At 39.5% G+C, this 27,403-nt stretch overlaps 1 protein-coding gene across 4 annotated transcripts in view; it reads right to left on the bottom strand.

The window, feature by feature from the left end:
• DPP6 (dipeptidyl peptidase like 6) overlaps positions 1 to 27,403 on the bottom strand; it is a 557,763-nt gene that overhangs the window by 78,483 nt on the left and 451,877 nt on the right. For all 4 annotated transcript variants that reach the window (XM_084509965.1, XM_084509967.1, XM_084509964.1 and 1 more), the window contains exon 8: positions 5,935 to 6,055. In XM_084509965.1, coding sequence (XP_084366091.1) covers positions 5,935 to 6,055 — 121 coding nt within the window. The remainder of the gene's footprint in view (positions 1 to 5,934; positions 6,056 to 27,403) is intronic.

The raw sequence follows: 27,403 nt of genomic DNA, 5'->3' as shown, positions 1-27,403 counted from the left end.
ACATCTCCAAGTGCCCTCTGTGGTCCTTGCTCCTTTACTCTTTAATGGAACATAATTAGGACTGCACATTTACCCACCTCCATTGAAAATTCTTTTTACCTGAAAATGTGAAAGTTCTTAAAAACAAACGAGAATCACCATTCACTGCCCTAGTGATTCTTCACATCTTTTGTCCAAAAGGAGTCGTCTGCTTCATTAGTAGTCCCATTAGGACTGGCCTCTCTGTCTGTCTGGAGCCCTGGCTTGAGAATCTTTTTGATGAGAGATTAATTTATCCAGAGGTTCTTAAAAAATTCAGTGATGTCTCAGACTAGTTCTTTATACTCCCCCCTCTTTCCTTCCTCCCCCCAAAGCCTTGGAGCTGCTTACTGGGAAAGGCTAGGCTTATACTACCAGATGTAAGAATATCTAATCTCCTCTGGTGACACTGAACAGGAATCTGGGGACTTGCTTGCTTTCAGTCTAATTATGAATGTCCCTTTTCAATTTGATCACCAAAGTTCCTGTTTCCAAGCAGAAGTTCAGAGTTCTCGAATTATACAATGACAAACTGGGCACACAGACAACTTAGGAAATTAAGCAGGGCACTATCTCAGCAGACTTATCTAGCACTTAACGAGTATTAAGACCATTTCCAGCTTCCCAGGACTAATACTTCCAAGTTTAAGAAATAAATCTACTTCAGTTGCTTGAAATACTATAAGCATAAAAGATACTTTTCAAAAGAAATGCTATTTATTTTGGCAGCTGTTACCAGGCACAGCACCTCTGAGACCAGCCATACACGTTCTAAATATATTCTCTGATTTTTCTGAGATGCTGATTAAGTTATGGGAGATTTTTCTTTATTACTGCATTCTCTTTTCTCTCTTTGCACTGTCTAGAAAAGGAACAGAAACACTATTAGCATGAATCAGCCAGTAGCTTTGGGTATGTTGTTCCCACAAGCTCAAGGAGAGTTTTAGGGAAACTTATGGGAGGGGAAATTGGGAGTCTTTCACTACATCTTGCAGCAAAAATTTTGCAGTTTCATTGTCTTAATGATGATGACATCCTGGCCTCTCCCACCAGGTGTCACTGCAAAGTCATATAAGAGGATCTATTGGTGATGAAGCAAGATGCAGGCAGAATGAAGATTAATAAGACATACGAGTCAAGGCTGAAGGAGTCTCTTTTCACTGCTCCTCTTGCTCCCCAGCCAAAAATAAAGCAGAGCAACACTACAATGCATTAAGCTCAACAGAACAGAGAACATTTGAAATGTTGGATACGTATAACTCGTATTGCATAAGAGTTTTAAATGAATGCCATGTGAGCCTCTCAGACATGCTCCTCTGTCTTGAGGATGAGAAGAGGTCCAGAGGAGACGTCCCAGCCACCAGGCCAGGACCAAGTCTGAATGGGAATGCTTGCTCTGAGATGATCTTTAGAGACTGGCAGGACAAATCTTTCTGATCACTCTGAGGGGATATGGGGCAATGAGTAACTCGTGCATTTTTTCCTTTTCCAACTGAAGTCTCTCAGTCTCAAACAAAATGTGCCCAGAAGATCATGTCACATAACGGCTCGTAAGGGACTACTTTTACATCTGAGGGCACAAACAGCAAGACAAAAGGAAATCAGTTTCACAATCTGTGGATAGGATTAGCCCATCTGTAGGTAAAAATCCATCCTTCCCTTCCCATCAGTGTAGGGATGGAGCCCGCCTGGTGTCCTGCTCCTCTGTGATTTCCAAGCAGCAGAGCATAACTGTAGAGCCGTGTCTGTGAATGCAGGCTTGCTAAAAGGAGGTCACCCCAGGACTTTAGAGCAGTGCAGCCCAGAAAAGGTCCCTGTACTGCTCAGCGGAGCCACTTTATGTGCATGCCAGAGCCTGAAACAGGCTCTGGCAGGATTCAGCAATTCCCAGGATACAACATCAGGGAAATGGAGTCCCTCCCCTACACAAATGAACTGGACGAGCTTCCAAACTGCAGCACAGGCACACTGCATCCTCTCTGTGTCACTGAGCAGCATCACACAGGCAACCTGCAGCACAGCCCCTCTGCCACCCTGTCGCACAGCATCCAACAGCCTCCCCCTGTGTCTGGTAGCCAATGGAGACCCTTTAATTACACCACAGCAGAATTCATTTCTGTCAAATTCATTTATGTAACAGAGCATTTAAATGAAATGGGCTTTAGCTGCACTGTACTTGTTAAAATGCATAATTCTTTTAATAAAATAGTACATATATAAAGTATATATAAATACCTTTTATTTTATCACTTTGAAAATACTTTGTACTTGCCACCACTAGCTTAAAAGTTATCTTTAAGCCTCGTTGTTCCTGAAATATGTGCTCAAACCAACATTGGTCATATAGCAAACAGTGAAATATAAAGAACTCTTTGCTGGTGCTATTTGTTTAAATGTTTAGCTGGTTTCAGCCACATAACTTTAAAAGCTCTCTTATAGGGTGTAACTACATTTTAGTATAAGCATCTATCAGGCACAGCTCTGAAAACGTTAAGTGAGAGTATATGAAAACATTGTGAATGCTTATTTTAGTAATAAAAGCCAAGTTTAATCTATGCTTTCATGTTTAAGTAATCTATGCATCAATCTATAGCCTTCCAGCTAAATGCAGTAAGTAGATTAAGCTCTGATTGATTTGAAATGTTTTTCACTATATTATCAAAAGTCTACAGATCAGCATAAATACCATGAAGAATTTTTTTTCCCCTTTGGCAGATTTACAAAAGCAAAGCTTAACTTGAATTGAAATGAACTCCTGCATTTTTACAGGGCAAGAAGAAAAAAAAAAAAGCCTGTCAAATCTCCTCTAGTTCTGCTCTGCTTCTGGACTTAGGAAAAAATGTATGATTAATAGTACAGTGCATCTATTCTGTCCTGACATGAGCAATCACGTTATGAAGAGAAGTGTTTCCCCTGGGCCCACTATTCATATGGGCCGTCAGGAGGTACCCCGAAAGGCGGCACTGGGGCTGTGAGCCATGTGGTACAGCAGGAGGGTTGCATGGGAAAAGACAGGGGTGGGCTGGTGGTGATGTGCTCTTAAAGATTATGGCTAAAAATGTTTAAAACTGGCTGCCTCAGATAGAAAACATAAATATTTTTATTCACTTTTTATTTTTTTGGCAATGCATTTAGGAAAAGCGAGAAGCAGGTCATGCACCGTCACAGCAAGCTCCAGGCGCTCTGGGGAGGCTCGGCTGCTGCTGCTGCAGGTGATGGTGAACTTCAGCAGCTAAAAGAGCACCCGAGGGGAAAGCTAGGCGCTGAACTTGCTGTGATCTTGTTTCAGCGTTTCTCGCAGCTCCTTCACTGACTATCTGCTGGAGGTGGCTGCACAGATGGAATGAGGTTTCTGCATATGCTTAGCACCCATCCCAAGAGTGCACTGAGATGGTAGCGGTGCAGGCAAATGTGGGGCTGAGCATCCCACCTAGCTTTGTGAAGGAGACCCAAGGGAAACATCTCCAAACATCAGCGGGGATGGGGGAAGATGAAAGATAGGCCCAGGATGGTAAATTTTGATCCTTGCTCAGATCTTAAACAATCCCAGTCAGGTGAGTTTGAACTTACATTTTTGTTTGGTTTATCCCTCCAGAAGAGGAAGGATCCAAGAAATGGAGACAAATTTTGCAAAATATTTGAGACAATGTTGCAAAATATTTGAGACAATTTGGCAAAATAAGGGTGCTGGTCAGCAGAGCACCCCAGTTTCAGCCTTGCTGACCATGACAGCTGAATTCCCAGACTCCAGTAGGGATGTCATCCATCTCTCATTGGCCCTTGCCACCTACCACCATGTAATACCTAATTTCTTCTGGGATCCTTCTCTATCCATCCATGCATACATTCAGACTGCACACACATGGATGCTGTGGACTGATCCGATCCTGCATCCCCACAGCTTGTTCACACATCTGCCACAAATCCTCAGTCCTGACTCCAGTCCCAGCTTTACCCCTGTGAAGACTGCACAAGTGATGCCATGCAAGAGAGGGAGCTCAGCCTGCATGGTCCAGCTCTGGATTAGAGTTCAGGTTCTGCACCCATCACGCGTCTCACATTTCCTGTGGGTCTCTCTCTACATTGCTTGTGAAGTAAGACAAGTTTTCATTTCAACATAAAATGTATATACTCAAACTCAGTGCCATTTCCAAAGGGATGTTATGTCATGACATCCACAAAACTCTCAGGGAATGACAGGTTCAGTGGTCTTATTCCATACATGCTGCTCAAAGAGGTTACTGAACCTGGCCTGTTATATGCAGACAGTATTTGGTTCATTTATTATCCTAGCACATTAACATACAGTTAACAAGTAAGTTCATTATAAAGGACAAACCTGAAAGTCAATGTCAGCCAAGAAATTGCCTGAGCAATCCAGTAATTGAATAAAACATGTGTCAGCAAAACACAAGTGTCATCACAGGCTGGCCAGCGTGCTTGGAGTTCACTGGTGTGACAAACTTCTCCTGTCAATATGCTGCTGCATGCAAGACTCCATAAGACCTTATGTACCAAATGATGTTTATCAGCAAAAGATGGGTACCAATATGCTCACTTGACATACAGTCAAATAGGCCAGCCCAAAACTTCAGCAACAAATTCAGAAATAGAAAAAAAATAAATAAAATTAGCATTTTGCAACTTCTTAGCCACTCCCCTGCTTACAAAGTACTTTGAAAGGAGTACATTAACTTGCAAATATTCTGTGGTACAACATCAACATACGTTTAAATACCAAAAGTAATCTAAATGGGTATCAGGGATTTCCACCGATGTGTTTGATTAGTTTGAATGCTGATAGTTTCTCTTGGGCATGATAAATGAAAGAGTTGATTTTAATTCCCTCATTTTGAGCCCAACAGCCCTGACTTAGCTATGATACAGGATAATTTGAGGAGGACTTCATATTTTAAAAACCAATTGATGGTGAATGCTATTTGGCAACCTATTCTGTTCCATTAGAGCTCAAGGAAACTAGAAGCAACCAGCAGGGCTCAGTTAATAGGCTTGTCTGTTGAGGTAAGACAGATTTCTCTGAGTGGCAGTTTTGGGACCTGAGGGAGGATGTTCTGGGACTTGTAACTTTAGGGAGAAACCATGTCACATTGACAGGTCCCCAAAACAGGATTCTTGGGGAAACTGCTGGCAGCATCAGCCAGCAAGAGAGAGGGAAGCGTGCTGTGTGTATGTGTTCTGTTATATATTTTAATTTAAATTCTGCTTGAGCATTATTGTAAAAGGCTATTATGTTCCCCGAAAGAACAGAGGTGGTTGCAATCTTTTCTTAGGCTAGTAAGCAGGCAAGATTATTTTGCAGCAGCTGCTCACAGACATCTAAAGAGCCATTTGCCAGCCGAAAGGACCAAAAGAAAGTAGTGCTCCAGCAATGACCCTCTGCCCCATCCAGCCTATTTTTAAGGGAAGAAAGGCAATTACTGTGAGGACCTGTCTGTTTTAAGAAATTTTTTAGCTGTCAAGATCTGGGCAGCTTCCAGAGCCCACCTAGGGCTGTGGCAAACAACCAATCAAGTAAAATTGTTTCCTAGGTTCTTCCCTTAAAATAAAACCACTCTTCCTCCCTGCTTCTGTCCTTTCCTGTGATTTGACAACTGGCACGTCTCTGAGTGATTGCAGGTGCCATTAAATAATGAAGCAGCTCTGTTCATTAATGCTTTGTGATTTATTACCTTTGGACTAAAGGAAAGAAAAACAGCCTGAAAAACAGAATTCTGACATCATTTCACATTTTTTCCAGCCCAGCACTTCAGACAACTGTTAGAATAGCAAATTTTCAGCTTGTGGTCCACCCGTCCCCAGAAATATAGTGCTGAACATCCAATTCTAGACAGTTCTGTAGATTTAGAGTGTAACTTAAGCTCATAACTAACTGCTGCCCTAAATGTTGTGTCCTACCTTCATATAGCCAGTCGCTGAGCCCATTGAAAATAACACCTTCCTTTCCTGTGGAGACCACTCGGATGGCTTGTTTCCCCACATGGGCACAGTAATAGATGTTATTCTCAAAGATAAATATCTAATTTGAAGGGAAAAAGAAAAAGAGAACAGCATTAAGCAGTGGCTCTGTTATAAAATGTTGCATTTTCCTTTTACAATAATTGGCAGTATAAAAATCACATAGCACATTTTTATAGCGTCTTTTGTCAAAAAAGGATTTCCACAGCTTGCCTCCAATGCCATCGACTAATAGAAGGATGCTAATTTACAAGATGAAGCCTTGGTCCTTCAATATAAGCTTTATTTTTCTTACTCTTGTCTTCATTTCAGAAATCGAACAGTGCAATGAGGGCATGAAACAAGGAACACCATCTCTATGGATTTGCAAGAAGTGGGCAAAGACACAGCAGCAGTTTGCAGAGTTGATTTTGTTGCTACATGGTGACTAAACTGGTTATTGGAAACTGTGTATTCCTTGTTTCCAGTTGCTCCTCTTTCCTTAAAACAGGACCAGCAACCTATTACACAATTTTGCGTCCAGTTTTAATGGAACTGCAACAAGACAGCATGTGCTGCCAGAGTGGGGCAGCCTATGGGACTGCAGCACATGGGGAACAAAGTATGGGAAGATGGGGGTTTTGGCCAGGGACTGCAGGACACAAAGGGATGCCCTAGACCTCTGTCCCAGCCACAGTCCCCAGCTCTTCTTCCTGGGGATGATGACAGAATCACAGAACTGCAGGGGTTGGAAGAGACCTCCAAGATCACCTGGTCCAACCTCTTAGCAACTCCAGCTTGAACAAGAACTGAGCAAGAATGTATCAATATAATTTTTTTATCAATTATAAAATTTCAACCCAAGATTGTCAAGGGGCTAACATCAGTCTCCCAAATGTCTCCCATTTTTTGTGCGCATTATTACGTTTCCTAGATAAATTTTTTTGGAATCAGGCAGTTCATTTGGATATTTAACAGTTGATGAGTAAACAAAGTGAGCAAAACTTTAGCCAGCCATTAAAAAAATAAATAAATAAAAATTATATTGGTCTATTGTATCAGTCTTCATCATCTGCTTAGATGCTTTAATGTCATCCATAACAAACAGATCTTCTCCTCTCCTCCACTCAAAGAGAACTGCATCCTAGTCTTGTTTTTAAAATATTTTTAAATTCCATTCATACTGCAAAGATGTACTGAAGAGAGCATCAGGAAACACAGACAGACTATAAGACAAACTGTTAATAGAGTTCAGCAGACATTTACAGATGGGGATTTATAGCCTTGGAGATATTGGAACAAATGTTAGGTGTCTGTACCACGATACAAGAATGCAATTTCTCATGTTACTCTCATGAAAGGATAGAATTGGGAAAAATATTTACTTTCAACTCCTGTTTCACATCCTATTACAGTATACGTTTCACCTAAAGATGAGCTGGAAAGATTCCAGAAGAAAATTTAGGTCCTAACTTAATTTTGCCAGCTGTTATTGAGGATTTGCCTATGGTTAAAAAGGATGACTGGAACGGTAACTTGTTTTTTTTTTTTTTTTTTTTTTTTTTTTTTTTTTTGCCTACTAGGGCTTCTAAACTAAGAAAAGTTGCAACATTTTTTTTTTTTTTTTAATTATTTTTTATTTTTTGAAAGTAAAATATACATTGTAGAAGATACTACATTCTCTTTAGTACCTTAATGTTTGGTACGCAGAGGATCCAGAGAAGGGACACTGAGTAAAGAATTTAATGTGTTAACCAGCCTGCATGGGAGGGTTGTTGAAACTTAAATGCACATAAAATTAAGGAAGGCTGAGCAGAAAAGTCACTTTGAGAAAAATGCTAGGTTGCTTTTCATAGTCAAAAATAAAAATCAGTATAAACAAAGGAGCATCAGTAGCAGCAACACCAATAGTAAGAGCAGGAGTCCAGCTAGGAGGCTGAAGAGGGGCAGGCAGCATAGGATGGCTGCAGGGACAAGGACATTGCTTGGACAGCCCACATCACACCATCCTGCTCTGCAGCTTCTCCTGCCACAGGCAAAGGTCTGCACTCCTCTGTTTTTACGTGTTCAGTGTCCATGGGAGGCATCTTGAATGGTTCCTAACACCTTGGTGGCACGTACTGGTAAAACTGCGAGGGAAACCTGGTCAGACTGGGACTCAATAAACCTGTTCTCAATTCTTACTGCACCTTAAGGATGCTATTGTAAGACAAACCCAAACCTCCAAGTCTACCCACGTGGTGGGTGTTTGGGGGTCTCTCCTGCAACAGGCACACAATCAGGTGGAGTTATTCAAGTGATGTGAACCATTTCTTGCCCAGCAAAGGAAGGTTTTGCAGTATTTTGTACTGCCTTAAATTTTAAATGAGTCTACAGGAAAAATAAATAAGGTAGAATGACAACCTGCTCCTGCCCTTTGCTTTGTAAAGCGCTGCAAATGTTTCCTGTCTTCACTGTTTTGTCTTTCAAAGCTTCATTGCACTAATCAGTCTGCATGCAGTATCTGGTAGCTGCAATGGAAAATAATATAGTGCTTTGACTTCAAACTGTCTCCTGTGTAATTCAGAGCCAAACTGCAGCACCTCATAGAGAATTTAAAATTATCCTCCTAACTACAGAGTCTTGTACCCTAAAAATGTCAAGCATAATCAAGATAAAGGATAACTGAAGCAGCACAAGGAAGATTTTTGTGTAATGTATCTTATAAATTAAGAAAAAGCTTTTGAACTTCAGTTATTCATCAAAAAAGAAATGTCTTTGGATTACTTCACAGCCTGGGTTAGAAAGATATCAGATGATTTTATGAAATACCTTTATAATATTTTCCACTGTTTTGATTTTATTACATTAAAGTAGTACTTTCTATCAGAGAGTCAATCCTTTGAGCTAATTAGAGAGTAAGAAATCTGTATAAAGAAAAATAATTTAAAAAATATATGGACATCATTTTCACATTGTTTTATGCTTCCTTTACATATCAGTCCTGTAATAACATAAAATGAAAACAGAATGGGTCAAAGGAGATAACTGCAGGTTGAGTACCATGCTCATTTTGGTTATGACACATTCAATGCAGAGGAAAAATTAGATATTCAGAAAGAAGTAAGAAGAACAGAAACATCCCTACATAGACTGAAGAAGCTAAAATAGTTAATTCTGTAGAATAAACAAGTAAGTCATGAGCTCCACAAGCAAATGAAGATGGGACAGAAAAGAATGTTGTTTTTGCCCTTTATTATTATTATTAACCAAAACAACACAGAAACCAATGAAAGCTAAAAGAGAGCTTTTTAAAAAATGGATAAAAATATTTTCTCTCCTACTGAAAGCAGAATTAATGTATGGAACTCCTTGCCACTGGATGTAATAGAAGAAAGAATTTCCTTTTCTTCCTACTGGATGCTATAAAAGCATTATATATATCACAGAATCACAGAATCACAGAATTTCTAGGTTGGAAGAGACCTCAAGATCATCGAGTCCAACCTCTGACCTAACGCTAACAGTCCCCACTAAACCATATCCCTAAGCTATATATATATATATATATATATATATATATAAAATGATATAAATATGTCTTAACAAAGATAACTGGAATGTCCTCTGGGACTCAGATTTTTTTTTTTTTTTTTAATGTATTCATTGACTCCCAGGGTAATAATTTCAATGTGGATTTTGCTCTTAGCTTTATGGTGCTCAGGATATCACCTGAAATTTTCAGCATAAACTTACAACCCCCTTAGCCTCAGGTATCAACACAGCACTAATTTACTAGGGCTGGGAAGAAACCTCTGCCTGTTTGCAACTTACATTAGAAATGATTACTGCAAGCCATTTGACTTCCTTATGTGACACAACTGATACTGAAGAAAAAAATACTAGGCTGGTTGAACCACCAGCCTAAGCCAGTAAGAGAACTTTAAGCCAAAGATTAAGTATTTATCCAGTAAAATAAATTTATACAGTAAGATAAATGTTTAAAATAACACAAAATAAACTTAATCCATGTAAAACATACAAGAGCTGTAACAACACTGATTTAAGGAGGACTTATTTCAAACTGTTTTTTCTTTTTCTTATGACTGCTTAAAGGTTTCTTAAGTATTGTTCTCTACTGTCCTGGTTTCAGGACGGGAAGAAACTTTCTGAAAAGGTTCACCAACTTGAAGAGAGATTATTCTCCTTCGCACCTGTACAAAGCAGTGTCTCAGCTGTCAGGGGTAGGCGTTCACCCACACAAGGAAGACGATATGGTGGGTACTCACCCCGTGCCACCCTGTGGTTTTACTTACGAGACCATGGAGAGGACATGAGAAAGTGGGATGGAAAATCTACCGCGACCCTAGAGGCACGGGTACGTGAGTTGCAAAAGAAAACAATCAGGAAAAAGGGATTCTCCGAAAAGTTTGCTGCTCCAACTTCCAGCAGACAGTCCTTCAAACACAGAAACGAGGAAGATTCTGACCAGGATTAGGGGGGCCCTGCCTCCAGCCAGGGGGAGGAAAGGGACAATCGAGTTTATTGGACTGTGTGGATTCGATGGCCTGGCACATCACGCGCACAGAAGTATAAGGCTTTAGTAGACACCGGTGCACAATGTACTATAATGCCATCGAGCTATAAAGGACCAGAGCCCATCTATATTTGTGGAGTGACAGGGGGATCTCAGCAGTTGACTGTATTGGAGGCTGAAGTGAGTCTGACTGGGAATGAGTGGGAAAAGCACCGCATTGTGACTGGTCCGGATGCTCCATGTATCCTTGGCATAGACTATCTTAGAAGAGGATACTGCAAGGACCCAAAAGGGTTCCGGTGGGCTTTTGGTATTGCTGCCTTAGAGACAGAGGGCATTAAACAATTATCTACCTTGCCTGGTCTCTCAGAGGACCCCTCTGTTGTGGGGTTGCTGAGGGTCGAAGAACAGCAAGTGCCAATTGCTACCACAACTGTGCACCGGCGGCAATATCGCACCAACCGAGACTCCCTGATTCCCATCCATAAGCTAATTCGTCAATTGGAGAGCCAAGGAGTGATCAGCAAGACTCATTCACCTTTCAATAGTCCCATATGGCCAGTGCGAAAGTCTAATGGCGAGTGGAGACTAACAGTGGACTATCGCGGCCTGAACGAAGTCACGCCACCACTGAGTGCTGCAGTGCCGGACATGCTGGAACTTCAGTATGAACTTGAATCGAAGGCAGCCAAGTGGTACGCCACAATTGATATCGCTAATGCATTTTTCTCCATCCCTCTAGCAGCAGAGTGCAGGCCACAATTTGCCTTCACTTGGAGGGGAGTCCAATATACTTGGAATAGGCTGCCCCAGGGGTGGAAACACAGCCCTACCATTTGCCATGGGCTGATCCAGTCTGCACTAGAGCAGGGGGAAGCTCCTGAACACCTGCAGTACATCGATGACATTATTGTGTGGGGTGACACAGCAGAGGAAGTTTTCGAGAAAGGGAAGAAAATAGTCCAAATCCTTCTGAAAGCCGGTTTTGCCATAAAACAAAATAAAGTCAAAGGACCTGCACGGGAGATCCAGTTTTTAGGAATAAAATGGCAAGATGGACGTCGTCAAATCCCAATGGATGTGATCAACAAAATAACAGCTATGTCTCCACCAACTAACAAAAAAGAAACACAGACTTTCCTAGGTGTTGTGGGGTTTTGGAGAATGCACATCCCAAATTACAGTCTGATTGTAAACCCACTCTACCAAGTAACTCGTAAGAAGAATGAGTTTGAATGGGGCCCTGAACAACGACAAGCCTTTGAACAAATCAAGCAGGAAATAGTCCATGCAGTAGCCCTTGGGCCAGTTCGAACAGGACCAGATGTAAAGAATGTGCTCTACACTGCAGCCGGGGAGAACGGCCCCACCTGGAGCCTCTGGCAGAAAGAACCTGGGGAAACTCGAGGTCGGCCTCTGGGGTTTTGGAGTCGGGGATACAGAGGATCTGAGGCCCGCTATACTCCAACTGAAAAGGAGATATTGGCAGCATATGAAGGAGTTCGATCTGCTTCGGAGGTGGTCGGTACTGAAGCGCAGCTCCTCCTAGCACCCCGATTACCGGTACTAGGCTGGATGTTCAAGGGAAGGGTCCCCTCTACGCATCATGCAACTGATGCTACATGGAGCAAGTGGGTTGCACTGATTACTCAGCGGGCTCGAATAGGAAACCCCAGTCGCCCAGGAATATTGGAAGTGATCATGGACTGGCCAGAAGGCAAATACTTTGGGATATCATCAGAGGAGGAGGTGGGTCGTGCTGAAGAAGCCCCACTGTACAACCAGTTGCCAGAGAATGAAAAGAAATATGCCCTGTTCACTGATGGGTCCTGTCGTATTGTGGGGAAGCATCGGAGATGGAAGGCTGCTGTATGGAGTCCTACGCGACGAGTTGCAGAAGCTGCTGAGGGAGAAGGTGAATCGAGTCAGTTTGCAGAAGTGAAAGCCATTCAGCTGGCTTTAGACATTGCTGAACGAGAAAAATGGCCAGTTCTCTATCTCTACACCGATTCATGGATGGTAGCAAATGCCCTGTGGGGATGGTTACAGCAATGGAAGCAAAACAACTGGCAGCGTAGGGGCAAACCTATCTGGGCTGCTGCATTGTGGCAAGATATTGCTGCTCGGGTAGAGAACCTGGCTGTGAAAGTACGCCACGTAGATGCTCATGTGCCCAAGAATCGGGCTACTGAAGAACATCAAAACAACCAGCAGGTGGATCAGGCTGCTAAGATTGAAGTAGCTCAGGTGGACCTGGATTGGCAGCATAAAGGTGAATTATTTATAGCCCGATGGGCCCATGACACCTCAGGCCATCAAGGTAGAGATGCAACATACAGATGGGCTCGTGATCGAGGGGTGGACTTGACCATGGACGCTATAGCACAGGTTATTCATGACTGTGAAACATGTGCTGCAATCAAGCAAGCCAAACGGTCAAAGCCTCTTTGGTATGGAGGACGATGGCTGAAATATAAATATGGAGAGGCCTGGCAGATTGATTACATCACACTCCCTCAAACTCGCAATGGCAAGCGCCACGTACTTACAATGGTGGAAGCAACCACCGGATGGCTGGAAACATATCCTGTGCCTCATGCTACCGCCCGGAACACCATCCTGGGCCTTGAAAAGCAAGTCCTATGGCGACATGGCACCCCAGAAAGAATAGAATCAGACAATGGGACTCACTTCCGAAACAACCTTATAGACACTTGGGCCAAAGAACATGGTATTGAATGGGTGTATCACATCCCCTATCATGCACCAGCCTCCGGGAAAGTTGAACGATACAATGGCCTGTTAAAGACTACCTTGAAAGCAATGGGCGCTGGGACGTTCAAAAACTGGGATACGCATTTGGCAAAGGCCACCTGGTTAGTCAATACTAGGGGATCTACCAACCGAGCTGGACCTGCCCAATCAAACCTGTTACGTACTGTAGATGGGGATAAAGTTCCTGTAGTGCATGTAAAAAATATGCTGGGTAAAACAGTCTGGGCTACTCCTGCCTCAGGAAAAGGCAAACCTATTCGTGGAATTGTTTTCGCTCAGGGACCTGGATATACTTGGTGGGTGATGCAAAAGAACGGAGAGGTCCGGTGTGTACCTCAAGGAGATTTAATACTGGGTGAGAATAGCCCATGAACTGAATTGCACCATGTTAAATAGTATATTATACTGTATGTTATCACTACCATGATTACTATAGGTGACTAATTAGAATGTATGGAAAAGAGTGTAAACTGAGCATGACATAAATGGTATGGAATAAGGGGTGGATAGATGTCCTGGTTTCAGTTAGCACAGAATTAATTTTCTTCCTAGTAGCTGGTGGAATGCTGTGTTTTGGCTTAGAATGAGAAGAGTGCTGATAACACCCCGATGCTTTAATTGTTGCAGAGCAGTGCTTATACTAAGCCAAGGACATCTCAGCCTTTGCTCTGTCCTGCCAACGGGCAGGCTGGGGGGGTGCAGTAAGAGCTGGGAGGGGACAGACCCAGGACAGGTGACCCAAACTAGCCAAAGGGGTATTCCATACCATCTGACGTCATGCTAAACAATATATAGGGGTGGCTAGCCGGGGGGAGGGGGCCGGACTGCTCGGGGTTAAGCTGGGCATCGGTCAGCGGGTGGTGAGCAATTGCATTGTGCATCACTTGTTTGTACATATTATTAGTAGTAGTACTATTATCATCATTGTATTATTATTATTATTATTATTATTATTATTATTATTATTATTATTTTCCTGTCTTATTAAACTGTCTTCATCTCAACTCACGAGCTTCACTTTCCATTTCTCTCCCCCGTCCCAGAGAGGGAGGGGGGAGGGTGAGCGAACGGCTGCGTGGTGTTTAGCTGCCAGCCGGGTTAAACCACGACATCTACCAAGCCAATCCAGAGTGGTAGTAAGTAATTATGATGCAGTAATTAGAATACTGCTATTTTTCAACAGTTTAACTTACAATTTTTTTTTTTTTTTTTTTTTTTTCTGGAATCTAATGAAAATAATCTCTTTAAGACCACTGCAAAGGTCAGAGTGGCCAACTATTTTGAGCAGAAGGATATTACATCTTCTCTTCCAGTTATTTCGCCCTGCTTCCTTACAGCCAAAAAGGTGAGTAAGGTTCCTATTTCTTCAAGACCAAGATAAAATAAGCTAATACACATTAATCTGTATTTTTACTGCTTCTACTTATTCTCCAGCTTTCAGGTAGAATTATAAGTTGGTGTTCTCTTTCTCTCATATTTTCTAACATAATATAACTTGTCACGTAATGGGCAACATCACTCAAATTTAGCATCTCCTTAGTAGCTCAGTGCCTATTAGCTTATTGGTACATTGTAGAAGCATGAATGTTTTCTACATGTCAGAAGACCTTTTCCACTGCCAGGCCAGTCCACAAGATTTAACCACAGAGAGTAGTTAACATGAAAAGTTTTTCTATTTCACATAGAAAGTTTTGTCAATAGACCTGGTCTTCATACACAGACAAGCACAAAGATTTCTCTTGAAACTGTTTTAAATTACAAATTGGCCAAGTTTCCTAATAGTCTCAATAAATCAACATGCTACTCTTTCTCCATCCAACATGGTGTTTTTCATTGTCTACTATTTTTAATGTTAAAACCTTTTTTTATTTTCAGATTGTTGTTTTGTATTGTTTTGTTTTTCCCTCTATACAGAAGTTTGCAAATAAACTGTCAAACCAGTTTACTGAGGGAGTATTCTGGCAAAATAAATAAAATAAAAGATTCATTTTAAAATTCTGTCTAAGAAACACTTATATTTATTTTGCAGATCAGTAATTTTTTTTTTTTTTGTAAAGGTAATTATCTGTGGACTTCATTGTCTTAGGTGCTGAACAAATGCACAGAAAAGACAGTCCCTACCCAACAGCATATCATCTTAGTGATAAGCACTGTTGTGTCCATTCAACAAGTGAAGAAAAAAAGTAGAGACACTGAAGACAAGAATAAATTGCTCAAACACAGGTACCCAGAGCTGTTTTAAGCCCCTTCATTTATCTAAATCATCTTGCAGATAGACAAGACACATAGGAAACCTGTGCTCTCCTGACGACCATCTAGAGGCCACATATATTTAATACTATTCCTATATATAAGAAGGCAAATCCAGTTTTCAATGTCACATAGGAACACTGGAAAAAAACATGAGTCAAACCTGGACAGTTTGATCTCTATTCCAATGCATTAACCATAAGATCATCCTTACTATTATTATCATTTCACATCAGGTAGACTATTATAAGCTTGTGAATACTTGAGAGAGAAGCAATCTAAAATGCTACTTGTCCTGTTATGAACTCCATGTTCAGCTGATGAAATTACTTGCAGAGTCATGGTCAGCTCCAACAAGATACTTACTTGAACTCATATTTCCTTCTGCAAAGGCAGAACTGCAGCCACTGTAACATTTGTTTTGCTGAAATAGCAAAGAAAAATGGTTCTCGTATGTATCCTACTCTGTACATTTGCCAGTACACACTGGTTGGAATCAATCCTGCCTCACCTTGTATATGAGTTTTTGTCACCTTTTGTAAATATGTGGTTCCAAAGGCACGATCCAGTCTGTCTGAGATGCCAAGTACACTCAGCAGGGGGATGCAGGTGCCAGCGAAGAACTAAAGGAAGATAAAATATGCCTAGCTCCATGGGATTCTCCTTCTCCAGCAGCTTTGATGGCTGTCTGTGTGCTTCTGAGTCCAAATAAAGTCAATCAATGCAGTCCGTATAAGTTATGTAACTACCACTTCCACTGAATATAGACAGCCAACAGAAAACATTGGGTACCTTCATCCACTCAAGATCTGGCCCATTAGCTCTGTGATGACAATGGCAGCACATGCATGCTCCCAGCCAGTATTTCCATAGTGCTAGGCTTCCTCATGCACACCCTTCATCATCTCTGAAAGCCCTCTCCTGCTGCAGGGAGGAACAACCCCAAGTGAAGGACTGTAGCATATATTCAGTGGTTATCGTTTTGATGCTGTTAAAATTAGACATGCCAAAGTCTTTGGTCTTTTCTACCTACAGGTCAATCACACCAAATTTCTTAAGCAGCAGGCACTCATTTCTCCAAACAAGCGCAATGAGAATACACATGGGTAAATGAATGTAATCTCTTGAGGTAGACCCAGACTTCTGCACGGTTAATCAGTCCTTGAGTGAAGTAGGCCTGCAACACTCCCTGGGATATAAACGGGGATTCTACTACCCCAAATCATTCTATTTCCATCAATTATTTCTTAAATCAAATGTGCATGTGAACAATCTCACAGACTAATCAAGGACATTTTAAACTTCATAGTGTGAGATAACTTCCTTCCTTCCTCCCTTCCTCCCTTCCACCCTCAAGTAAAGGCTGGTAAAATTTCATGTTGTGAATTGAACTGTATATTAGATATAAAGATATTTATATGGTGTTACACATCACATAGGTCTGAAATACTTGGAAAAAAAAAAAAAAAAGAAAAAAAAGAAAAAAAGAAAAAAAAAAGAAAGGACATCTTTAGCCTCATGATGTGTCCAGGAACAAGAGAAGAATTACCTCTTTGCTTGTACACTTTTTGAGGGATCTGACAGGCAAGGCATGCAAGTGGGGATTGGAAATGTCAGATCATAAACACAAATAGTTTTGAACAAGCTCTTCCTGAAAATGTGCATACAAAATGTGCATCTCTTCCTTCCTCACATGCCTCAATGCCTCATTTTATAGTGTTCTCTAATTCCATTAAAGTAATTTGGAGACAGCCCCGCTTGAACTAGTTTTGATTTTCCCGTACCCTATGAAACTTAGAAGCTGAGGACTGTGAAAATGAAAAGCTGCACAGGGAAAGATTCCCTTGCTGTTTTGCCCAAGTTAAAACTTGTCCTTACTACACAGAATTAGCATGCCCATCATTGTCCATGCAGAGTCTTGAAGGAGATATGATAATTGTGTTTTCACTTTGGGATATCAAGGAAATTTGACAAGCATTGTACCAAAAAGGTCTTGGCATTTTGCAATGATCATTCTTACATCAACTGCAGCAGAGAAATGTGTGATCAATTCAAAATCAGTTCTAAAGCTTGCTGCTCATTGACTATGCACAATTTAATGAATACTTTGCTGATCTTCTGAATACCAAAAAATGCATTAATGGAAGCTAGTTGAACATCAAAGTTTGCATTCTGTCATGAGTGTTGTCCTTAATGCACATGATATGATTACACCAACTCATCAGTTATTCAAAAGGGTATTAAAATCATAAACTGGCCCTCAACAGTGAAAATACATAATAACAGCTAGTATTTTAATTAGGATTTTATAGTTGCCATTTAAATATAACTTGATAGCAGGTGGGATAAAGAAATAAGTCAAAAATATTCAAAGTATTTGCATTCTCCCCCACCACACAGTTCATTTTTGCAGCTTAGGAATGAGACAGATAACAAAGAGATAACAATGGAAAGAAATAAATATTTTTTTAAGTTAACTTTTTCTTTACAAAACCAAAATGTCATTATTTTGATTAGTGATGAACCAATGAAAGTATTCCACATGATCAACACATTGCAGAGAATCACATCTTGATAAATTGTTGACAGAGACGGCTACAGTTTCAGTTTTTCATACAAGTATTTAGCTTTGCTTTAAATCAAGGAAAGAAGATGACTTCTTCCAAAGCCAAGGATTTAGAAAGCATAGCAGTTTTTGAAGGTATGCAGCACACAGACAAAGTTTACTTTAGGCAGGGCTAAGGTTTACTTTACTTACCCTTTATCTAGAAATGGGGAAAGGTGGTGTTTATAGACCAAAGCAAAGACTATGCCAGTATTAAAATGATTCTGTGGGAAGGCTTTCAACGTAAAGAAGCTGTAACTGCCCCCAGGGGACTACTAAAATCTGAGAATACAGTAGTACAGATTGATGCATATAAGAACCGTGCTGATCCATAAACACTTCAAAAATAGTATTAATGACTCCTCATTGGAGATCGAAGGCTTGTACACATCTGATATTAGTAGTGTAAGAGATTAACTGCATGGAGATCAATGCAATGAAAGGAAATGCAATTGATTCTGCAAAGGAAAACCATCAGAGTTACTGTAAAATACAAATGAAAACTCTGCTGCATGCAGTGACAGCATCTAGCAAATGAAGCACAGAAGAGTTATCACCTGTAAAATGTATGTAAAAGTATGCCTTGTGAAATAAATGTTAAGACCTTAATTTTGCTTTCATTGTCCATGGACAACAAGGAGACTAAGAAGCCAGAGGGAATGGAAAAACATTCCTTCATGTCTTCAAATTAAGTTTTTTTCTATTTCTACTATCAGTGACTAGGCCCTGGCTGCCCCAGAGATGCAGCAATTTGTGCAGCAGGTTCCAGGCTTCACTTTTTGACCTTTTGAGTTACTGGAGGCTTTTGGAAAGCTTGAAGAACATCAGGGTGCCTGTGGCTGCCGGGTAAAGATAGCTCTGATAGTCTGTGGCTTGTAACCACCTCAGGTTTGGTATCCAGCACTGACTGGAGCAACTACCCTCACATATTGAAGACCTTGAGCCAGAAGAAGCTCTCAAGGGTTTGGCTCTCTAGGTCTGGGGTTACAGGGATGGCTGGGGCTTATCATTGGTGCTGGTGTAGATGCCTACAGGAGTTAGGCATGGGTGGAGACCGTGTTCATCAGTGAGCAGTGAGAAAAGGGCAGAAGACTGAAACATCAGAGGTGGACCTGACTGCAGGAACTGCACAGAATGTGAAAGCTGGGGATGGCCTTGGCCACAGACACCATGTAGTTCAGGATCTGGATGACAGCCCTGGACTTCAGGAGAACAGTCTTTGGCCTGTTCAGGGATCTGCCTGGAAGAATTCCATGAGACAAGGATCTGGAGAGAAGAGGGATAAATGAAAGCTGTTGGATTTTCATGTTTTCCCTCCTCCAAACTTAAGAATGATTAATTCTGATTGTAGGAAACCAAGCAAAGGTTGCAGGAAGTCTGTGTGGATGACCACTGATCTCCTGACCCAACTCAAACATTAAAAGGAAGCATACAAAAAGTAGAAGAAAGTGGACAGATGAGCTGGAAGGAATATAGAGACACTGTCTGGGTATGGATGGAGTTCAGAAAACCAAAGCCTATTTGAAGGTGATTTCTGTAAGTGACATGAAAGACAACAAGAATGCTTAGGGAAAGTCTAGGGAAAATACAAGTCTGCTGTGAATAATAAATAATATATATATATATATAAAGAATTTTATATAAAGCCTATATATTGCAATTCCTCCTTAGGAACAGTTAAGAATGACAATCTTATATATAAACCTTACTAAAATCACATTTGTGATTTTATCTATGTCTGTAGCATTCAGTAAAGTTTGGTGATTTTTTCCTCAAGAAATATTAAGGTTCCCTTTGGAAAACAGAAGAGTTTGCAAGATCCTCTGGTTCTTAAGGTCTTTAGAAACAATCTAAACTGGCACTCAAGTCCCATATAATAGCCTATAGGAGTAACAGCTGAATTCTATGATCTAGAGACACATTTCCCCCTCCTCCTCTCACTCCCCCCGCTTTTTTTTTTAAAAAAAAAAAAAAAGGAAAAAAAAGGAAAAAAAGACACAGAAGAGATTTTTGTCTTCATTCTCCCAGCCTAAGTCCTTAACTGCATTAATATTCTGCTCAGATTTCAACATTCTTCTTCATATTTTTGTCATTTCATCATTACAAATACATTCTATTTCTATTTATGTTCTGTGAAGATACTAGTCCATAACATCATGTACAGATTCTAATCACACCTAGAATCCACCGGAGTCCAGCCAAATAAGCAATTATAATGACTTGGAAGATTTAAAAATAGGTATGTTTTAAGAAAAATATTCTGTCCTATTTTCTGTTCTTCGAGGAAGAAAAGAAGGTTTATTTCACATCGACAAACAGAACCGTGTCTGCTTGGAATTTCTTGCCCTGGATTCTAATGGGGTTATTTTAATTTATAACTGCCTTGTTGTATTAAAGTATGTATCAGTAAATGTACCATTTAGTATGGAGCTCTGATTTTGCTTTTAAGTTATACTTGATGGATTATCCTGTATTCTGTAACCTAATATCACTGATGTCTATGTAGAGCATCACTATAAATTAGATTATTTAATGTGAGATGATACAGTGTTTCATTTTAGCTATTTTATTGTGTTATAGAATGAATATCTAGCTAAGAGGAGCACATAGATTACTTGCCAGCATAAAAAAATGGCAACTGGTTTCCTCCAGGTACACGACTGTCCTTGCAGAGTTAATATTCCTCTTTTATATGTTGTTTAGTAACAGAAACCAGAAACACTTATTCCAGGAGCTGAACAGGATATACCAGTAGACCTAATGGTATTGTTCTTGAAGTTTTCTCATAACTTTGATTCATGTCTGAGGAACACAAGACCACCTCTGCAAACAAAGGTGAGCTGTGCTCCAGTCTCTTAGGTTGTGCTACTAGTCTGCTTGCACTATCCTAAAACATAGTATTTAAACATACTGTTACTAATGACTGATGCTTTATGAAGTAAAAGGAAACTATTTTCATGAAAAAAAAAAAAAAAACAAAAAAAAAGCAGCTTTCTTGTAACTTCCTAAGTACTTATTTTAATGGACTATGTCTACAAACCACAGCTGTAAAAGATGCCAGAAACACTTATGTACAGAACCAAGCATACGCTTCTGGATGTTAGATTTTTTAAATGAAAATGCTCCTAACCAGAAGATACATGCTTAATATCCCCTTAACACAACCGAATTTAAAACAATATCAAGATTTTAGATCTCAAGGAGGGAATTATTTTCAGTGGAAATGGCTGTGTGCTGGTATGTTGCACTGTCAGGAATTTTGCATGTTTGTGCAACTTCAGAAGCACACAATGAGCTGCTGTAACATATAATGGAAGAGAATTCAGTACTTGCCCTGTAGTGCAACAAGATGCTCTGTGACAAAAAGAGAGAAAGTTGTCTGAGCTAGCAAAACCATCTGTACACATATTTCTGGTAGGAATATACTCCGTGTGTGCATATCCATAATTTTGAATGTTTTAATACTTTACATCCACTGGGAGGTAGGGTTATATTGCCATCTTCATGCTGTAACTAAACCAGAAAAAAGTAACATCTACAAAGACCTGGAGAGAATCTATAGCAGTGGTGATCCTCTAGGGGTGATGCCCTAAATGCTATATGAACTTATTGTCTCCTATTCAGATGTAAGAGAAGTGAACTTTTCTCTGATTTATTTAAACTTCTATGGCAAATCATTAATTGAATTTTTTCTTTGAAATCCTTCATGTCCACAGAAAGGGCAACAAGTTATTTATAGTAATCACCTGTATCATTTTTCAGTAACATTTATTGAAACCTCTTCACTTATCTTAAATGTCTTACTCTTTTGTCACTGGTGAAAACACATCACCAAGAATGCTGAAATGGGAAAGGACACAACCATTTTCAGCAGAGCTCACAACATTGAGCATGCCAGATATTCCCTTTTGTGAATGAGGACTGTACACATAAAACCTACTGATGTCAGAGAAAGTGACAAGCATGTGCAAAAATAAAAAGTAGGGCACCTAGGCCACTGTAACCAAAGAGCAGAGCATCAAAGGGAAGCAAAAAAACGAACAAACACACCTCAAACAACCAAAAAAAACACCACCACAAACCACTACTTTTTCAGTGTAATATATTTCACTGGGGATTTCCTAAAAACTGTATTCTAACACTGGGAAAGGGGATGAAGGGAAGGTTTATGAAACTCATGCTTTTACCAGAATGCAGAAATCATGCAAAAAGCTGTCCTCTAACTCTAAATAGGGCATATATGGGATTTAGAAAGGAGGGAACCACTTATTCTTTGCAACTAACAAGATAACCAAGCCAGAATAATTACATACAGCAGACCACAGCTAAATACAAATTCAGAGATCATTGTGAAAAGAAAAGGTGAGAGAACAGCAGCTTAAAGATGTTGATATAAACATCTATGAAATAATAGTAAAAACAAAGAGACCCACAATATAGACAGCAGTTCAAAGTATTTGCTGGATTAGGAACAACGGATGATTCAGTACCTCCTATGAAAATTGTCTTCCTCACTTGGTATCTGTGCAGCCCTTCTGCCTGAAACTAAACTGGCATGATAGGCACAAATTCAGGAAAGGAAAAAAACTGCTAATTAGAGGAGTCACTCCAGTTTAGTTCCAAGTGTCATCACTTAAACATCATTTTGCATCTAGATAACGTAGTTAGCAAGACATTATGCTACAGTGTTGAAATGATTTGATAACAAATTAAATGGATTGGTTCTGGCCCTGTGCAGCAGGATCTATCATTCAAATGTTTTATATAGGAATTAACTCCAATATTTCTCTAAATTGTATTGCACTTTTTTTTTGACAGCAATACCTATAACAACAAGCTGTTTACCAGCATTAGCATTCATGGTTTGAGAGCACCTGAAAAGTCCTAACATGGTAAGGACTGAGAGACTTGTTCCTCATTTCCCCTGGTATTTGCATTTCACTGAAATTGAGATTTCTTATTGCACCTGCTGTGAAACATAACTTTTATTACTTTAGAACCAATTATACACTTGATTGCTGCATAATCTGCAAGAATAAAAGGTAACTCCTGCTCCAAAAGAGTTGACACTGAAAATGGTTTATTGGCTCTGAATGCAGAAGAAACACTTTCTGACCAGTCTGTGGGTAAGCAGTAAATATAAGGGCAGTCAAAACAACAGCAAAATACAATTATAAAACTTTTCCTTCATGACTTTGGTAGTTTAAGGAAATAGTGGAAACGGTAAACGACTGACTGGCCAGGAGAACCTTACAAAAATGTTTCTCTTTGCTGAAGAATAAATACTATGAGAGAGATTTTTGAATTATAACTGCTGCCTCTAAAGTTGTGCAGAACTGCATCCCCCAGCGTCTGATGTGTCATCATTATCATTAATATCTGTCAGGACTGTTACAGGTTCTGATTAAAAAAAAAAAAAAAGGAAAATAGAAGCATGGCAGAAATTATTCTGCTTCTGACAACTGGAATTTAACAACTCCTGTGAACTGTACTTTAGTGTTGGCAATGCGAATACTCACTGCATGTTATTAAAGTTGTCCTGCAGCTTGTGCCTTCCTTATGACAACAGGACTCAACCACATCCCTAGTGTGTCCTTGAAGCAAATATTTTAAACCTAGATGCGCTCATTTTGGAGTAACCTAGACAAAAACATCTGGAAAACTTTTTTATTTATTTTTTATTTTTATTTTTTTATTCTTTGGTCACTTCAGCTACAGATATATAGAGAGGTCTGAGACTGTTACTCTCATAAGTTCTATGAAAATTCAGATCAGTGTGATAGTAATGACTAATCTTTGCACAGACAATACTGGGGAAAATATACTATGGAAAACTCGCATACATGCCCATGTACAGAACCCACTTCAAAAATCTAAAGATATAAAACATGAGACTCTTAAAATAAATCAAAAATTTATTAAAATTTTTTTATTTAGTAAAATCAATTAAGAGATTTTTTTCTCTTGTTTGTTGGTTTGTTTGTTTTGTGGTAGAATTGATAATCCATTGAGAGGAAAGTATGTTTTTGTTGAGTCACAAATGGCAAGACCAGAAAAAGAGAGGAAATCCGAGACAAGCATACACAGAATAGGGCAAAGATAGAGCATAATACTTTTTTTTTTTTTTTTTTTTTTTTTTTTCAATTCTATCATGCCACTAACATCCTTATGTTGCTGAAAAGAATCATGCTTTGATACTGTTTGAGGGAAATACAGCCTATTCACTGAAAGCCACCAAGCAAGATGCTGAAGGTCACTGGGCTGATGCCATTGCATACTAAGAAGGACTTTGGGCTGTTGGATGCATCATGGAAAAGATGGATTTTTTTCAGTCCTTTTCACAGTCATGTACACCCACTGAAAGTGAATGTATCACACTGCTATTCCAATTTAATACAGCTTTCCACACTTTCTGCAAAGGCCAAAAATATGGTTTATATCATAGGATGAAAGAAGGAGCCAATTATTAATTGCCGCATTTAAGGAATGTTTTAGCTCTTGTACTTTTGGTGGCTCCTTTTCTATTGACTCAGAAGAAAGGCCTGACTCTTCCACCAGTTTTGTTAGACTTTTAACTTGCTAAGTCTTTGGATGAAATCTGAGAAAGGTTAAAGCTTTTTTTTTTTTTTTTTTTTTTTTTTTTCTCTTTTTCCTGAGATACCAGAAGTGAGGGTTTTTCTGCATTCTGATCTCCTGACATAGATTTGCTCAGTTCCAGTATCTGCCATTATTTATGTAGATCTGTTGGCATATGTGGCGTTCTACTGGCTACTTAGAAGTCAAGAACCATGCTCTGAGGAGTTCATAATCTAACAGTTGCCATGTAATTTAATAAGTAAGGACAAAGGAAAACAAGATAAACAGAAAATTGCTTCTAGAAAGTTCCACTGTTGATTCTAAACCACAAAGGGTTCCACCGTTTATTCTAAACCACAAGGAAAGCAGATCATTCAAGTTTCTTCTGTATCAGATTTGATTCTTTTTTGAATGATTAGACATGCAAGAGGGAAAGAGGTCAGACAGTGACTAAAAATTCCCCTTGGAAGGAGAAACAATGGAAATAAAAAGTTGCAGGACCAAACCATCTATTCACCAGTCCTACCTCTCCTTTGAATATGGAGATTTCAATGGTAATCCTTTTTGTTTCCTGAAAGCCAGGGTACCTCAAGGTGATGCAATCCCAAACCCACTCACCCTTCACTCCCACTTTTTTCTGGGACTCTAACATGTGCTTGTCCCACCCAGGATAAAGGGAGCCAACACCTAGTTTCCAGCATGTTACTTCATTCCATCCCACTTAATAACATCTCCTTTCTCTTGCAACACAACCCAGCCTACATTTAGCAAATATTCACACCATCAGATTTGAAAAGACTTCGATTTTTCTCTGCATTTGCACTCAATGTTGGCCTCACAGAAGGAGACAATGACTTCACTGGGAATTATATTCTGAGTAACTCAGTTAGTCTTGAAATACAGAAGACTGAGCATGGTGTATTCTCTACCTCATTTATAATGCTTGAAGATTTTTTTATTATATATATATATATATATATTTTTTTTTTTTTTTCAGAAAAGCTTCTCTCTCTTTGGCAATTCTCTTCTGATCATTAGCTATGAATAAATACATGACTGAATTACAGGCCAACAGATTTACATACTTAGAAGCCAAAAAAAAAAATAAATCCAGAACAAATCCACTGTTGCAAGACGATTCCAAAATACATATAGAATTCAATTGTAATAGGAATATTTGAAATTACTTTAAAAAATCTTCCATGCATCCCATAGAAAGAACGTGTACCAAACTTGATGTCTTAGGGAATTAAGATTTTACTTCAACTTTAATAAAATCAGTGGAAAGCGGTATCAATTATTTCAGTATTAAAAGATCAAGCTGGGAGTTAGAAAGCCTTTTCTTCTCCTGAGCTGTATGTATTGCTTTTTTGTATACATAATTTGTCTATTTTGATATGAATATGTTTTCTTTCTGCATAGTTATGTTACTTTGGGAAAGAAGGCAATAGAGGAAGTAGATTGGTTGTCTTATCTTTGGTGTGAAAGAAGTTAATCTTCTCTCTAAGATGGATATTAAATACATCCATTCAGCTTGGTAGAACTAACATAAATGCAAGTCAATAACATGCAGAGTCTCAGGGTGCTGAAGCATGTAAGTCCACAGCAAAAAATATGATAAAGAGATGCCCTTGTGAACAGAAGAAAATTGCTAATGCAACTCAGTATTATCTTTCCATTAGCAGATGTACCTTTCGTTATATATTGTGAAGTTCAGTTTGTTAGACTTATAACAGAAAACACTAGCAAACAGCAAAGAAAATATGCTGCTCTCTTTTTGCTTTCTTTGCCATATCCTAGAGGCAGTCTCTAGCTGTGTTTTCAGCTGATTGCACATTATCAGCTAACCAGAAGCTTAAAGACGTGAACTCATTGGTCTTCACGAATATAAGAGAGTTTGGTCAGCATCAGACCTCAATCTCTTGTGATTTGGAACAAACTGCTCAGCAGGGATCTGTTGGGCAGCAGACTAAGGAATTTGCAATGGAACATGTTAGAGGACAGAACCAGGGCACATATGTGGGTGAAATGAGGAAAAATGAGCTTCTCTGAAGTCATTTTGCATAGAGGCAAAGGCTGCTGCATCTCCACTCCTACCAGATTTGAGGTCAATGAATTTCTGAAGCCTGATTTTCCTGATGGAGCAGAGGAGAGACCTTCTTGTTCCTGTAGCCGTTACTTTCCTTCTAACCTGATTTGTAGACTTGCAATGACTATTGCAGTTTCTTAAATAACAAACTTTGAAAACAATTTAGTTAAGAACACAAAACAAGAAAACCCTGAAGAAAGCAGTAGGGACAGGAGAGAGAGATGCTAGATTTCCTTGGCTACTATTAAATCTCTTTTTTTTTTTTTTTTTGGTGTTAAAATTCCATATCAATAAAAAGAAGTTGACATGTTTAATTTTCTTGTTACAATAGAGATTGTTTGGCATATGTTATATCTTTACATTGGGTTTGCATCAGGAAATGAAGCCAGGGGACACAGCCAGGAAATCTGTGCTGTAAATAATGGGCAAATCCAAGATGGCAGCATCCAGGAGACATAATGGGACCTTTCAAAACCATTGCAGCATGAAAGGCTCCATTGAAACACAATGAATCTCGAACAAGCTGTTTTTGTTTGTTTGGTTGGTTGTTTCTTAAAGTATGCTTTGAAAACTTTCTATAATACATTTCTACTTTTGTCCATTTTGCAGACAACTACAG

The sequence above is a fragment of the Aythya ferina genome (assembly GCF_964211825.1).
Source record: "Aythya ferina genome assembly, chromosome: 2".
In the NCBI taxonomy this organism is placed as follows: domain Eukaryota; kingdom Metazoa; phylum Chordata; class Aves; order Anseriformes; family Anatidae; genus Aythya; species Aythya ferina.
Note: the sequence above shows the minus strand (reverse complement) of the source record. Positions and strands in the feature narration are given on the sequence as shown.